We start from the raw sequence: 15,968 nt of genomic DNA, 5'->3' as shown, positions 1-15,968 counted from the left end.
GACTGGCAAACCCACTTGAACTTGTGTCTGTGTGAAAGAGATGTGTCTTTGCAGTGGCTTTACTTTCTCGAATACTGACGGCCTTCATCTGTTTTATTTGGGGGACGGTGTACCTCCTCTCCTCTATCTGACAACACACTATCTCATTAAAGCAACTTCCACTCGATGTTTTTGCTTGTAGAAGATTCTCTTAAATGCTTTTATTAAATTATTTAATATTCATTTTATTAAAAACTCATTTCCAAATTCGTTTTTGTATTCAAGTATTTATTGTTTGGCGACTATTCTACTGGTGACATATGTAAACTATGAACTGAGATTATAGTATTATATATTTACTGGCAGGAAGTCTCTCCTCGTAACCGTAAGATCAGTTGAGAGATCTCCCACTCGCTGTCTCTCACTGTAGTTGTCTATTGCTGTCCGAGACTCTTGTATAGTTGGCGCATCAGGATCAGCCACCATATCCTCTGTATTCTCACTCATCGAAAAGTGTGAAAAGTCTTTACTCGGTTTCTCCACCTGCCATGATTAATAGAACAAGCTTGTACTTAAAGGACTCTAGTACGTACACATATTAGCTGTTTGCTCCTCTAAAAACACAGATTTGCAAAGCGCTCATCAATGGTAGCTTTTCTCTAGTTATACAAACCTTGCCAGCAGCCATCACATTGGCATCCTCTCTTGCTCGTCCCATGAACGTTTCATTGCTAACCGTCTTATAGCTCGGAGCGCTGCTGCCGAGGATGAAGTGTGCCCTCTTGCCAGACTTCAGGCGTCGTTTAGCAGCTGATTTTATTCTCGCTTTGTCAGAGTTGAGCACAAGAACACTGGCACCAACACTTCCTTTGAAGTTGTCCTGGGAATAGTATACTTGGGATACATTTATGAATAGTATTCGTTGTCGACATTTATGGATATTACACCTGGGCTACATTTATAACTAGTACTCATGGTCTACATCTGTGAATTGTATAAACCTAATACTACAGAATGTTGTGCTCACACACTCTATACATATGTGGAGATCTACCCTGATAGATATATACTATGCTTTATACAGATGGCGCTAATGATCTCTCACTCTTCACACACCCATTTTCTATTCACATAAACTGATTATATTGGTTATCACATTTTGTTTAATTCAGTACCAAAACAGATTCAATGTCTGACTATGTGTATCAAAATGATTTGTAACTTGGCTAAAAGACTATGTATAGCTAAACAGATGTATACTCAAGTACTGTGTTAATATATGCACTCTATTGCATGAAGTGCCTGAGATAAACTGTGTGTATATGTGAGTATTACCAGATGTACACTATTGTACACACAGATGTATACTTGGTTGATAATATATGCCTACTATTGTATCTACGGATGCAGACAACTGTGAAGAGATGTTAGACCTAGAAACTAGAACGACCAAATTGTAAATTCTATAACATCGTTACATTGTTTTCTGTCTTGTCTGTCAGCTTCTTATAATCAGGTATCATCCCATTTGAAACAAGGAAATCAAACTCGCATTTCTTCTCTGTGGCTGGTTTCATTGTTGCATATGCTTTAGGTGGTCCAGGGTAATCTCGGGTGAATACTACAAGACGCAATGTTTTGATTACAAAACTGCCTTTTCTCATGAATTGTAGTGCCTTGTGTTCACATATGGATTGTAGTGCCTTGTGTTCACATATGGAGAGCAAGAATTATTGCAATGTATGACAAAAAGTGATCACTTGCCTCAAAGCATGAGCTAAAATTGTTGGATACGGCTGGTTTTATTAATAGAAGTCTCTTGTCTCTGCAAGGTGGCTGTAAATCTCAGATGGGATATGGACAATTGTTTCTTCGTCTGATTAAGTGCCAACTATGTCTGTTGGTGAGTGGGTTATAGGAGTTGACTCTCGAGGTAGTTAGTGTGTGGTATAAAAATGTACCAAATTGACTACATACTTACCTAGGTACTTTCTTATGAGGAGTTGTACTAACCTGACTACATAATTACCTAGGCACTCTCTCAGGAGGAGTTGTACCAACCTGACTACATACTTACCTAGGTACTTTCTTATGAGGAGTTGTACTAACCTGACTACATAATTACCTAGGCACTCTCTTATGAGGAGTTGTACCAACCTGACTACATACTTACCTAGTCAGTCTTTTATGAGGAGCTGTACTAACCTGACTACATACTTACCTAGGCACTATTTTATGAGGAGTTGTACCAACCTGACTACATACTTACCTAGTCACTCTCTTATTATGAGTTGTACCAACCTGACTACATACTTACCTAGACACTCTCTTATGAGGAGTTGTACTAACCTGACTACATACTTACCTAGGTACTTTCTTATGAGGAGTTGTACTAACCTGACTACATACTTACCTAAGCACTCTTTTATGAGGAGTTGTGCCAACCTGACTACATACTTACCTAGACACTCTCTTATGAAGAGTTGTACCAACCTGATTGCATGTTTGTATCATCTGTATTTACAAAGTTGATATTTTTACTACTCTGCTTCTCCATGTTTGATTGACGGATAGCCTTGTTGTCAGAGCAAATAGCAGAACCCTCTGTTCCATAGTAGTCAATCCTAAAATTCCGCTCTCAATAATGACATGCTGATGGTTCTCTCAACATTGTTAGCAAGACGCTCACATTTATTCAAATCGGACTATTTACACCGAGCTTATTTTCCCCACACAGGCCCTAGAGAGGTACACATGATCAACTATTAGACAGAGATCTGCTGTTGAATAGGTTACCATCGATTCATAGCTTGGAATTGCCTCTACATGCCGATTTCAGTGATACACGACCAGTGCGGCAATTACTCTGTCAATGAGTGGTGAATGAATCCAATTTAAACATTTTTAGCATACACTCAACGTGTTTGTTATAGAAAGTGATTGATTATCATAGCCTACAAACATCAATATATTAGAATAGTTTTTCAAATGAATGTCATTAGTAAACTGTTTACCAACTTGATTAGAGGTTTACCCAAACACTTCCTTCTTTCCGGCTTTCAATGATGTATTGATACCCATGTGCTTACTATTTGTTGACAGACAATACCTGACTTAGTTGTTGTGCTCTCTCGTCTAACCCAACCAAAACAAAAAACTTGTAATTCTTCTACAATAATGAAGGCATGCAGTTGGAATCCGAGCACTACTCATATTTTTTGCCATACACCCCTTACGAGTATCTCTGTCATACACCCTTACGAGTATCTCTGTCACACACCCCTTACGTGTCTCTCTGCCATACATCCCTTATGTGTATCTCTGCCATACATCCCTTATGTGTATCTCTGCCATACACCCTTACGAGTATCTCTGTCATACACCCTTACGAGTATCTCTGTCATACACCCTTATGTGTATCTCTGCCATACACCCTTACGAGTATCTCTGTCATACACCCCTTACGAGTATCTCTGTCATACACCCCTTACGTGTCTCTCTGCCATACACCCTTATGTGTATCTCTGCCATACACCCTTACGAGTATCTCTGCCATACACCCCTTACGTGTCTCTCTGCCATACACCCTTATGTGTATCTCTGCCATACACCCTTACGAGTATCTCTGCCATACACCCCTTATGTGTATCTCTGCCATACACCCCTTACGTGTATCTCTGTCATACACCCTTACGAGTATCTCTGTCATACACCCTTACGAGTATCTCTGTCATACACCCCTTACGTGTCTCTCTGCCATACACCCTTATGTGTATCTCTGCCATACACCCTTACGAGTATCTCTGCCATACACCCCTTACGTGTCTCTCTGCCATACACCCTTATGTGTATCTCTGCCATACACCCTTACGAGTATCTCTGCCATACACCCCTTATGTGTATCTCTGCCATACACCCTTACGTGTATCTCTGCCATACACCCTTACGAGTATCTCTGTCACACACCCCTTACGAGTATCTCTGCCATACATCTCTTATGTGTATCTCTGCCATACACCCTTACGAGTATCTCTGTCACACACCCCTTACGAGTATCTCTGTCACACACCCCTTACGAGTATCTCTGCCATACATCCCTTATGTGTATCTCTGCCATACACCCTTACGTGTATCTCTGCCATACACCCTTACGAGTATCTCTGTCACACACCCCTTACGTGTATCTCTGCCATACACCCTTACGAGTATCTCTGTCACACACCCCTTACGTGTCTCTCTGCCATACACCCTTACGAGTATCTCTGTCACACACCCCTTACGTGTATCTCTGCCATACACCCTTACGAGTATCTCTGCCATACACCCTTACGAGTATCTCTGCCATACATCCCTTATGTGTATCTCTGCCATACACCCTTACGTGTATCTCTGCCATACACCCTTACGAGTATCTCTGTCACACACCCCTTACGTGTATCTCTGCCATACACCCTTACGAGTATCTCTGCCATACACCCTTACGAGTATCTCTGCCATACATCCCTTATGTGTATCTCTGCCATACACCCTTACGTGTATCTCTGCCATACACCCTTACGAGTATCTCTGTCACACACCCCTTACGTGTCTCTCTGCCATACACCCTTACGAGTATCTCTGTCACACACCCCTTACGTGTATCTCTGCCATACACCCTTACGAGTATCTCTGCCATACACCCTTACGAGTATCTCTGTCACACACCCCTTACGAGTATCTCTGTCACACACCCCTTACGTGTCTCTCTGCCATACACCCTTACGAGTATCTCTGCCATACACCCTTACGAGTATCTCTGTCACACACCCCTTACGTGTATCTCTGCCATACACCCTTACGAGTATCTCTGTCACACACCCCTTACGTGTCTCTCTGCCATACACCCTTACGAGTATCTCTGTCACACACCCCTTACGTGTATCTCTGCCATACACCCTTACGAGTATCTCTGTCACACACCCCTTACGTGTATCTCTGCCATACACCCTTACGAGTATCTCTGCCATACACCCTTACGAGTATCTCTGTCACACACCCCTTACGAGTATCTCTGTCACACACCCCTTACGTGTCTCTCTGCCATACACCCTTACGAGTATCTCTGTCACACACCCCTTACGTGTATCTCTGCCATACACCCTTACGAGTATCTCTGTCACACACCCCTTACGTGTCTCTCTGCCATACACCCTTACGAGTATCTCTGTCACACACCCCTTACGTGTCTCTCTGCCATACATCCCTTATGTGTATCTCTGTCCCAAACTCATGTGTATCTCTGTCACATGCCCCTGATGGGTGTATGGCATTCTTACATCCCTTATGAGTATCTCTGCCACACACCCTTTATGTGTCTCTCTGCCCACATCCTTTCCATGTAGGGCATGTAAAAGCTCCCGGTGTAACCACAGCGAATATCTACACTACCCATCGGCAATGCATCCTGTTGGTGTGTTCAGGCAATCCTTAATCATACCTGTTAGTTGTGTTGAAGTACTTAGCTTCAGTACTGTTCAACATTTTAGTGTCTGCCGGCTTTGTTCGCTCGGGTTTCGTGACAGACTTGAAGGGAGGAAAATCCTTATCATAGACTGTCATGGACTTGTCAGCGTGACTGCCCAGCTGTGCAAGATAGTGGAACAGATGTAATTGTTCTACAGTACTGCATCACTCTGACATGACTATTATGTGGTTGAACACACCAAAGTATACATATAAATATATAATGTGCTGTAGTATAAATATACATTATAAGTATTTAATACAGTATAATTAGACAATATAGCATACATCTATTATATATACTGTATATATTTCTCAAAGTCTGTTTTCGGTATGTCCAGCTATAGCTTTTAAAATCTTGATATTAAAATTCCGCGGCTTGATGGATTTTAACTCACGACAAATGCATCGACTAGTTCCTTATCCAGGCATTTTACCACTGAGCCAGAGCAGCATATTGATCAAAGATGTTTTCATATACCCCATGCACATGCTACCGGTAATTATTTTAGCCCTGCGCCCACGTGTTGCGATGCCTTTGTTAAGAAATATTTTGGGACCCAAGCTTATGCGACGCGATGCTTCTCCATATTTTTTTTTAATTAGAGTTAATTTATTTCACCCTATGATATCGACTATAATTTATCTCGAACTTAAAATTTGGCGATTTGTGTACTGATTATATACGTTATTAAAAGATATACAGTCAAACATGGATAACTCGAACTTCGCGGGACCGAGCAAAAGTGTTCGAATTATCAGAGCGTTCAAGTTATCAGAGCACTGCCACAAGTCCATGTATTTACTTATTTATTAGTAGATACATGTACATATACAAACTATAATATAAATCAAAAGCACAAATGGCTTGTTTCAAATTAAATGCTTCTAATGTAAAGTTTAAAACGTTTTTATCAAAAAGTATAGAGAGTTTTCTATCACTTGAGATTGTTTGTTTTGATTGATTGTTGTTTGAGGTGATGTTATTGCCCGGACGTTTTTTAGATTGACATTGGCAAAACTTGATCGTTGTTGAAATGCTCAAAAGAAAAGACATTTTTTTCTTTTGGGGGTTTTACCCTGATCAATTTTGCCAATTTTTCTTGAAGTTTATGCAAAGATTACCTTACTTTACCTGGGATTCGTTAAGAGCAACACTCCGAGGCAGTTCAATTAGAAGTTTTACGAGGTTTTACGGTACATTCTATATCACTCACGCTTTTTTAATAGATACTTATCGAATGTACACACGTATTCTGTGCTTAGGTCAAACGATGAATAGTTGTTTGTAGCTAAGACAACGTATACGTTTACTTACAACAATTTTTAAGACGTTTTAAATATTCAACATTCCAACGTTGATTTAACACGGAATCAACGTCGGAAAACTATTCATCACGGGCTAGCCGGGTCACGCACTCAAGGATTTTCGCCACGCACATACAAAACAAAAACAACATGCGATTTTTGTTTTGTATGTGCGTGGCGAAAATCCTTGCGCGGGCGTGACCCGGCTAGCCTGTGCTATTCATCGTATAGCAGTATAAATCAAATTTCACCAAACCTTTAGAAAAGTCGTTGACAAAAATATTTTGCCGATGGTGGTAATAACGACGCTTATGAATTACGAAAAGATGAAGTTTACCTCTATGGCTTTGAATAAAGTGATTTTCTAAAGCGATAACAACCGTTTCGGTAGCCGTTGGGCAAAAAAACAGTTCGAATTAACAGTGTTGAGTTCGAGTTATCTATAGCAATTTATCATAACGTGGGAACGGACCAAAGAAACCGTTCGAATTAACCATGTGTTCGAGCTATCCGTGGGCGAGTTATCCATGTTTGACTGTATGTCGCTGAACTTGCCATAGCAAGATCTCCGTTATATGGTATATCCGGTACCCGTTAAAATAAACACGTTTCGCAATGATAAAAGTAATGTCAAAAGTTTAAGGTTTACTAAAACACATACTAAAACTTCTTTCAAGTATGTGTTTAGTAAATTAAATTGATTTAAGTTAGATTCAGCGTTTATGCTACATGTCTACCTTGAAGGTAAAAACTCTCCACGTAAAGTTAGATTCAACGTTTATGTTACACATCTGTCTTGCAGGTAAAAACTCTCCACGTAAAGTTAGATTCAACGCTTATGTTACATGCCTGTCTTGAAGGTGAGAACTCTCCATGTAGTACATTGTAATGTTATATTATCTAGGACCCACAGATCATAACCACAAAATGCACTAAAGTCATTGTACATGTAGCTGCCTATAGTTATTAAGGTTAACATAGTATTTTGGTACTATTTTTAATGATGATGATTTTTACCAGAAGGTGATTACATTAGACTGATGACTATTAATGGCTATGGGTTTTAATATCACTCTATGTACGTCTATAGCCTATGATATTAGCCTACATGCCAATTTTTGCATGCCAACACTGAAACGAACTGAGATCATAAAATTGTATACCAAATAATTTTTGATTGTAATCGTGGCGAAATAGACTATATTTAGCCATTACTTGCTAATGATTTCACATTTAAACACCTCTACATTTTCATTTTTCCTACTAATTTATTTCAACGAAACACTTGTTTCAAATTATGAAATTTTAAATTTACAGTTGTTTGAAAACCTTTACAGTTGTCTTATTTATTTTTAGTTTAGTTGTCATGCAAAAAACCTTTTCCTTATGATATGAAGTTTGAAAGTTACAGTTGTTTGAAAACCTTTAAAGTTGTTTTTATTTTCTGTCTTAATTTATTTCAACTACACAAAACACTTATTTCATGATACATGTATGTAGTTTGAAAGTTACAATGGTAAACATTGTTATATGTTAAATACAAATCCATTTTCTGTCCAAAGACTTTTTATTACAGCTAGTCTATATATATATATAAATCTCAGTGTTTGTCTGTCTGGTTATGGCAAGAAAGTTCTTGGAATGAAAAAACACCGACGCAGCAGATTTGAACTCAGGACATTCAGAGCACAAGTCTACAAACAAGCATGCATAACCACAAGGCCAAGGCTGGTCCTATCTTATTCAATGTTCTTACCATATACTGTATATCCTTTGCGTGATTACAAACGCCAGATGCACACTTTTCATTATTAATTAATGTTACCTTTTTGTAGCTGTTATTTTTTTGAACTTATTTTAAAAGCTAATTTTTCACCACCCCCTATTTTTAGGTTGTGATTTTCAAATGTGTCGTTTTAATTTCAAATGTACTGTTACACTCCTATTTCTATTTTCTGTAGTTTGTAAAAGCTGAATGCTTTTCACGTGGACAATTGTATTATCCGGAGTAAAAATTGCTTCCGCATTCTCTCTCCGTTCAGTCAGACAAAGAATGTCCGATATCTCATTTTTACGTTTGTACCAGTATCGAGAGGTACCAGTATCGTCCATCAAAACTTTGTACACAGCAAGCTTCTGCTGCAACAGTGACCTTTTTTATGCAAACTCCTTCAAGTATTCATTGCTTATTTTTTCTCTTAATTAATTTGAACTGCACAAAAACGGTTTTCTCATAATGTGAAGTTTAAAAGTTAGAATGGTGAAAGTTGTATATGCTTAATAAAAATAAGTTTTCTGTGCAAAGACTTTTTTATTACCCATGCAACGCCGGGCATACATCTAGTATACAATAAAGATCCCTATTCTGCGCTACTATTTTTTTTTAATGTTTTACTGTGTCAATGAAAGGATTTTTTGCTTAGCGAATGGCATTGCTCCAAATCAAATGTTTTATTGATAACAGGCCATAATGAGCTCATGTTCAGTTGCGTACCTTAAAGTGAGCTCTAGTGTGGTACTTCTTGCCCTCGTCACCATCTTGTCTAGCCGTGTCTCTCAGCATGCTGCTCTCTATCAGCTTCGGCATGAAGTGCAGTTTTTCTTGGATGGTAGCGTTCAACTGTGCCTCAGCGTCTCCTGAGCTGTAAGTTACACAATATATCAGCCTCTATCACTTTTACAATGTCATTCTGTACATATGTGCCTACATGAGTTGGCTATCACTCAAGTCTTTGAATAGGGTTACTGTTAAGGGATACTACTGGAGGAATAATAGGGATACTACTGGAGGAATAATAGTGTGTCTAGGAAACTGATAAAACTAGTTCAACTGCTGAGCATGCATGATGGACTGTTATATGCATGTGGGACGTTTAGCACATATTTTATACATCTTCCTAAAAGGTACAGCTAACGTACGAATAGAGGACACGATCAGACTGTTCTTGTAGTTTCATTGTAAAGGCACTGATCAGCCAATAAAAAGAATGTAAGGTTATTAGCTAGCTAGTGGTCTTTACAGCAGTGATGGGTAGACGCATTGCTATTATGAACAAGACATGCGGTTATTGCCATGCAGCGCTTCCCTCAAGCATACCTGACAGCTGGAGCAGTGTTCCCCTTTGGCTTTTTTCCAAAGTCGATATCGAACATAGTCTGTTTTATACCATCTAAAATGATCAGAAATCTAGGTTAGATGCCTGTCGGTACCTGATCATCAACACCAGATAAACAATCTAGAATGTTCTGTATCTGTTCCTCCACCTGTTATCACTTCGCACTATTACACCCATCTTCTGTTTAGTGTACTATGAAGGGATTATGTACTAGCACAATTTGCCTGCGATGCCCTGTTTTCTATTTTCAGTCAGATAGCTTGCATGTGGGTGTTTGAGAGGCCAGTTCTTAAGAACCAGATGAAATTTAGAAATCAAATACTTTAACAACCTGCCAAGTGGTACGGAGCATACGTGTATGAAGTTTGGATGAAATCCTCCAAAAATGTGGAAACGCACAGATTTTGAGCAGACTAACTCACACTCGCGCGCACAGGCAATGACAAACTGGATTTATTAGTATAAATATCACATTGTGTTCATCCTTAAGCCTGCACTGGTCAATACACCGCTGCTGAGAACATTAGGTCTACCTTTTTCCATGTCTTATGTATCACATACTATGGGAACACAAGCTATAGTGCATGATCATGATGTCCTATGTAGCACATACTATGGGAGCACAAGCTATAGTGCATGATCATCATGTCTTATGTAGCACATACTATGGGAGCACAAGCTATAGTGCATGATCATGATGTCCTATAGCTTGTGTTCCAAGTATTCATCTCTTACCCTTTTCATTGTAGTCACCTTCTTTAAAAACTTTAGAGTTCCATTCCATCTCCTCCTTCATCTTTCGAATTCCAGTCCCGTCATATCTCTTAGGTTTGGTCTGCAGGAATCTGCTCCTCACTTCACTTTCAACGCCACCGGTAGGCGCAAGCTCACACCCAAGGTTCACACTTATTTTATGCTTCGTCTCATTCAAAGGTATGGGAAGCTTCACTTCAGCTGTCCTCACCTTTGCATATTTAGGTTTGCTCAAGTCTACTTCCTGTTTAATAGCATCACAAAGGTTGAACATACAACTACTCCAACTACCGACGTACATATTTCTAAAAACCTCTTCATGTTTGAGCGACAGCTTTAACAGTCAGTTTCGATGCTTACCTTAGGTGTGAAAATATCGCTATATTCGGAGTGACCAAGCCTGTGTCCTTTTACTAATTTTGGGGTCATATCTGGCCAGTTTGTCGCCGGATTGTTCCCAATATACTCTCTCTAGAAAACAGGCATGAACTTTGTGAAGACTCGTGTGCACAATGGTATGTTAGGCACTTTAGCTGTGCTAGTCCACCTTACGGATCTCCTATAGTTGTTCAGTTGAAAAACCTAAAGCTTGTTGAGAGAAGATTAAAACTGTTGACATGAATCAGCATTTACTAAAAAACCTTCTTGACAGGAAGTTCTAACCTTTTGTGATGTCCCTTTGTCAACGTATGCTCCTTTCATCGAAGTTTGTGTGTAAGTATCGAGAGGAATTCCTTCATGAAAAATAGGTATGTCACTTCCTGTTGCCTGTAGACACAAAAGTGTAAGGTTGTTGTAAGTTGAGTTACGTAATTATATTAGGACGGAGTATATGTAATGGCTTAGTAACTATCATGATGTTGTGATTCCCTTATGACTCAAATGACAAGCCGCTATGAGAGGATATCAACTTTCCAACCAATAAAAAGCTTGCTTGCTTTACTAATATTCGCTAAAGTAATTTAAAATCATGAACACTGCAAAGTTTGTGATGATCTGCTAACATCAGTGCAGTATCTTCCACTGCTTTTCCTTCTCTATCAGGTTGTCTATTTGATGCAAAATATGCGCCTGTGCATTAGGATATGCACACCCTGCCCATAGTCCCTAGCATCAGCGTGTCCTACTCGTGACCTTTAGGATCAAAACTCCTTACCCACGCACAGTCCCTAAAACCAGCGCACCCTCAACATAACCCAAATGATCAGTACACCCTACCCACAACCTCTAGAATCAGTACACCCTACTCATAACCTCTAGGATTAGTACACCCTACCCATAACCTCTAGGATCAGTACACCCTACCCATAACCCTTAGGATCAGTACACCCTACTCATAACCTCTAGGAGTAGTACACCCTACCCATAACCTCTAGGATCAGTACACCCTACCCATAACCCTTAGGATTAGTACACCCTACCCATAACCTCTAGGATTAGTATACCCTACCCATAACCCTTAGGATCAGTATACCCTACTCATAACCTCTAGGATCAGTACACCCTACTCATAACCTCTAGGATTAGTACACCCTACCCATAACCTCTAGGATTGTATACCCTACCCATAACCCTTAGGATCAGTATACCCTACTCATAACCTCTAGGATTAGTATACCCTACCCATAACCCTTAGGATCAGTATACCCTACTCATAACCTCTAGGATTAGTATACCCTACCCATAACCCTTAGGATCAGTATACCCTACTCATAACCTTTAGGATTAGTATACCCTACCCATAACCCTTAAGATCAGTACACCCTACCCATAACCCTTAGGATCAGTACACCCTACTCATAGCCTCTAGGATTAGTACACCCTACCCATCACCTCTAGAATCAGTACACCCTACCCATAACCTCTAGGATCAGTACACCCTACCCATAACCCCTATGATCAGTACACCCTACCCATAACCCCTAGGATCAGTACACCTTACCCATAACCTCTAGGATCAGTACACCCACCCATAACCTCTAGGATCAGTACACCTTATCCATAACCCCTAGGATCAGTACACCTTACCAATAACCCCTAAGATCAGCACACCTTATCCATAACCCCTAGGATCAGTACACCTTACCAATAACCCCTAAGATCAGTACACCTTATCCATAACCCCTAAGATCAGTACACCTTATCCATAACCCCTAAGATCAGTACACCTTATCCATAACCCCTAAGATCAGTACACCTTACCAATAACCCCTAAGATCGGTACACCTTATCCATAACCCTTAAGATCAGTACATCCTACCCACCATTTGTATGACCCTAATAGATTGCTGAAACTAAATTATTAGCTGGGATTAAAATGTTTCCTAGATACAAAGTTTTCACAGATAGAGAGTTTTACAGATACAGAGTTTTACAAATACAGGGTTTCACAGATACAGAGTTTTACAGATACAAAGCTTTACAAATACAGAGTTTTACAGATACAGAGTTCTACATATACAGAGTTTTACAAATACAGAGTTTTACAGATACAGAGTTTCACGGATACAGAGTTCTACAGATACAGAGTTTTACAGATTCAAAGTTTTACAAATACAGAGTTTTACAAATACAGAGTTTCACGGATACAGAGTTTTACAGATACAAAGCTTTACAAATACAGAGTTTTACAGATACAGAGTTCTACATATACAGAGTTTTACAAATACAGAGTTTTACAGATACAGAGTTCTACAGATACAGAGTTTTACAGATACAGAGTTTCACGGATACAGAGTTCTACATATACAGAGTTTTACAAATACAGAGTTTTACAGATACAGAGTTTCACGGATACAGAGTTCTACAGATACAGAGTTTTACAGATTCAAAGTTTTACAAATACAGAGTTTTACAAATACAGAGTTTCACGGATACAGAGTTTTACAGATACAAAGCTTTACAAATACAGAGTTTTACAGATACAGAGTTCTACATATACAGAGTTTTACAAATACAGAGTTTTACAGATACAGAGTTCTACAGATACAGAGTTTTACAGATACAGAGTTTCACGGATACAGAGTTCTACATATACAGAGTTTTACAAATACAGAGTTTTACAGATACAGAGTTCTACATATACAGAGTTTTACAAATACAGAGTTTTACAGATACAGAGTTCTACATATACAGAGTTTTACAAATACATAGTTTTACAGATACAGAGTTTCACGGATACAGAGTTTTACAGATACAGAGTTTTACAGATTCAAAGTTTTACAAATACAGAGTTTTACAAATACAGAGTTTCACGGATACAGAGTTTTACAGATACAAAGCTTTACAAATACAGAGTTTTACAGATACAGAGTTCTACATATACAGAGTTTTACAAATACAGAGTTTTACAGATACAGAGTTCTACAGATACAGAGTTTTACAGATACAGAGTTTCACGGATACAGAGTTTTACAGATACAGAGTTCTACAGATAAAGAGTTTTACATATACAGAGTTTCACGGATACAGAGTTTTACAGATACAAAGTTTTACAAATACAGGGTTTTACAGATGCAGAGTTCTACAGATACAGAGTTTCACACATAAAGAGTTTGACAGATAAAGAGTTTCACGTTGAATAGACTTGGAGACAGATAACAAGCTGACATATAAAATGCTGATGGATAAAATGTTGACAGATAAAATGCTGACAGATAAAATGCTGACAGATAAAATGCTGACAGATAAAATGCTGATGGATAAAATGCTGACAGATAAAATGCTGACAGGTAAAATGCTGAGCAGATTTTTATTAGATGCTCAGATTCTTCCCAACTAAAATTGATGTCTCTTTGATGTTGTTTATCGCATAATGACTTTTGTCTTGTTCCGTGAGTACATGTACATGAATATATGTTGGAGTTTACTCTGCCTTGTGGGTGCACACAGATACCTCGAGATGTCAGACAATGGGTGATTGTAGGTACCTTGTCAGTCGTGTCACATTACTAGTACTCTGACTTGATATTATGTCAACTTTTCCCCTGGGAACTCAAAGTTAAAAACTTGTTTTAGATACTTTTTTTAATATTCTGCCAACATAGTATTTCTTGCATAGAGCCGTGAGGCCTGACTCTTTTCAAACATAAGATTGTAAAGTGAATATGTTTACCTGTTTGTAGCTCTCATCATATTGTTTTCCTTGTTCTTTTGCTGGCAATGCCTGTAACAAGAAAAAAGATATATACACTGTAAAGGTATATACACTGTAAAGGTATGTACATTGTAAATGTAAGTACATTGTGAAGATATGTACATCGTAAAGGTATATACACTGTAAAGGTATATACACTGTAAAGGTATGTACATTTTAAAGGTAAGTACATTGTAAAGGTGTGTACTTTGTGAAGGTTTGTAAAACTTGAAGTATGTACATCGTAAAGGTTTTTACATCGTAAAGGCATGTACATTGTACAGGCATGTACATTGTACTGGCACTGTTATACATAGTGGTCAGTGTCAATAGCTCACCCTCCTGTAATCATCTAAAGTAACAGTGCTCCACTGAAATCCTGGTCGATCAGACCTCTTGTTGATATTAAACTCTCCATCTCGCAGGACATGACTGGCTGTAAGTTTCTGCTTCATCTTCTCTCCTTCCCTTTTCCTCTGCTCACCGTACAACTCCTCTCTCTGTCTCTGGGCGTACACCTCCATTGCCTTTTTTAAACCTATTTATTATTTAGTATCAAAACCGTAAGAAAATGAAGGGGGCAAACAAAGCAGAGAGAGTTTTGTTCTCATTTTAGTAAGTTTGGTACCATCTGTGCCATCATAACCTTCAGTACAGTGTTGTGCTACTCATTTACCAAACATAATCAAGACCTCCGTTCTACAAATAGCCTCTTTATAAAATATTTAGTTATATTACGTTCCTAAACAGACTAGTTTAGTGCTTATATGCTTCGACTTGGTTAAGTTAATCTCTCTCATCAGCCAGCCACACTCTGGTGTTAAATCTAAATATTACAGTACTTGAGTATTGCCATTGTTCTGACAAAACTATACTCATACACTCATCTGCAAATATTTACCGAGAAACCACCAAAAACAATATCCAAGTGTAAATTAGATGCTGAAACTCTATGTCCACACCATCATGTTCGGGTACTTGACTTATTTTGTTACTTGTTCTATATAGACAAAGGGTAAACAAATCCTTACTTGTTTTCAGTATGAAAAATCTTACTTACCAAGTGTAGTAAGTAGGAGAAGTGAGTAAGAAAAGGAGTAGAAAGACACGAGCTGCTCAGCAAATGGCAAACATAGAAGGTTACTTGAGAGGTTGATCCAACTCCTATCAGCAAG

General features: G+C 38.8%; 1 protein-coding gene across 2 annotated transcripts in view; it reads right to left on the bottom strand.

The window, feature by feature from the left end:
- LOC137401196 (uncharacterized) overlaps window positions 1-15,968 on the bottom strand; it is a 16,497-nt gene extending 529 nt beyond the window's left edge. The window contains exons 1-14 of one of the 2 annotated variants that reach the window (XM_068087587.1): window positions 15,854-15,968; window positions 15,132-15,331; window positions 14,773-14,823; window positions 11,322-11,426; window positions 11,019-11,129; window positions 10,641-10,902; window positions 9,887-9,959; window positions 9,284-9,431; window positions 5,456-5,601; window positions 2,473-2,603; window positions 1,458-1,600; window positions 653-859; window positions 340-522; window positions 16-127 (exon numbers count right to left, since the gene is read on the bottom strand). In XM_068087587.1, the coding sequence (XP_067943688.1) occupies window positions 16-127; window positions 340-522; window positions 653-859; window positions 1,458-1,600; window positions 2,473-2,603; window positions 5,456-5,601; window positions 9,284-9,431; window positions 9,887-9,959; window positions 10,641-10,902; window positions 11,019-11,129; window positions 11,322-11,426; window positions 14,773-14,823; window positions 15,132-15,317 (1,858 nt within the window). In that variant the 5' untranslated portion in view covers window positions 15,318-15,331; window positions 15,854-15,968. The remainder of the gene's footprint in view (window positions 1-15; window positions 128-339; window positions 523-652; window positions 860-1,457; window positions 1,601-2,472; window positions 2,604-5,455; window positions 5,602-9,283; window positions 9,432-9,886; window positions 9,960-10,640; window positions 10,903-11,018; window positions 11,130-11,321; window positions 11,427-14,772; window positions 14,824-15,131; window positions 15,332-15,853) is intronic. The other variant, XM_068087588.1, reaches the window with a different exon arrangement.

The sequence above is a fragment of the Watersipora subatra genome, chromosome 7, assembly GCF_963576615.1.
Source record: "Watersipora subatra chromosome 7, tzWatSuba1.1, whole genome shotgun sequence".
In the NCBI taxonomy this organism is placed as follows: Eukaryota; Metazoa; Bryozoa; class Gymnolaemata; order Cheilostomatida; family Watersiporidae; genus Watersipora; species Watersipora subatra.
The sequence above is the reverse complement of the archived record's forward strand: the minus strand, read 5'-3'. Positions and strand labels throughout refer to the sequence as shown.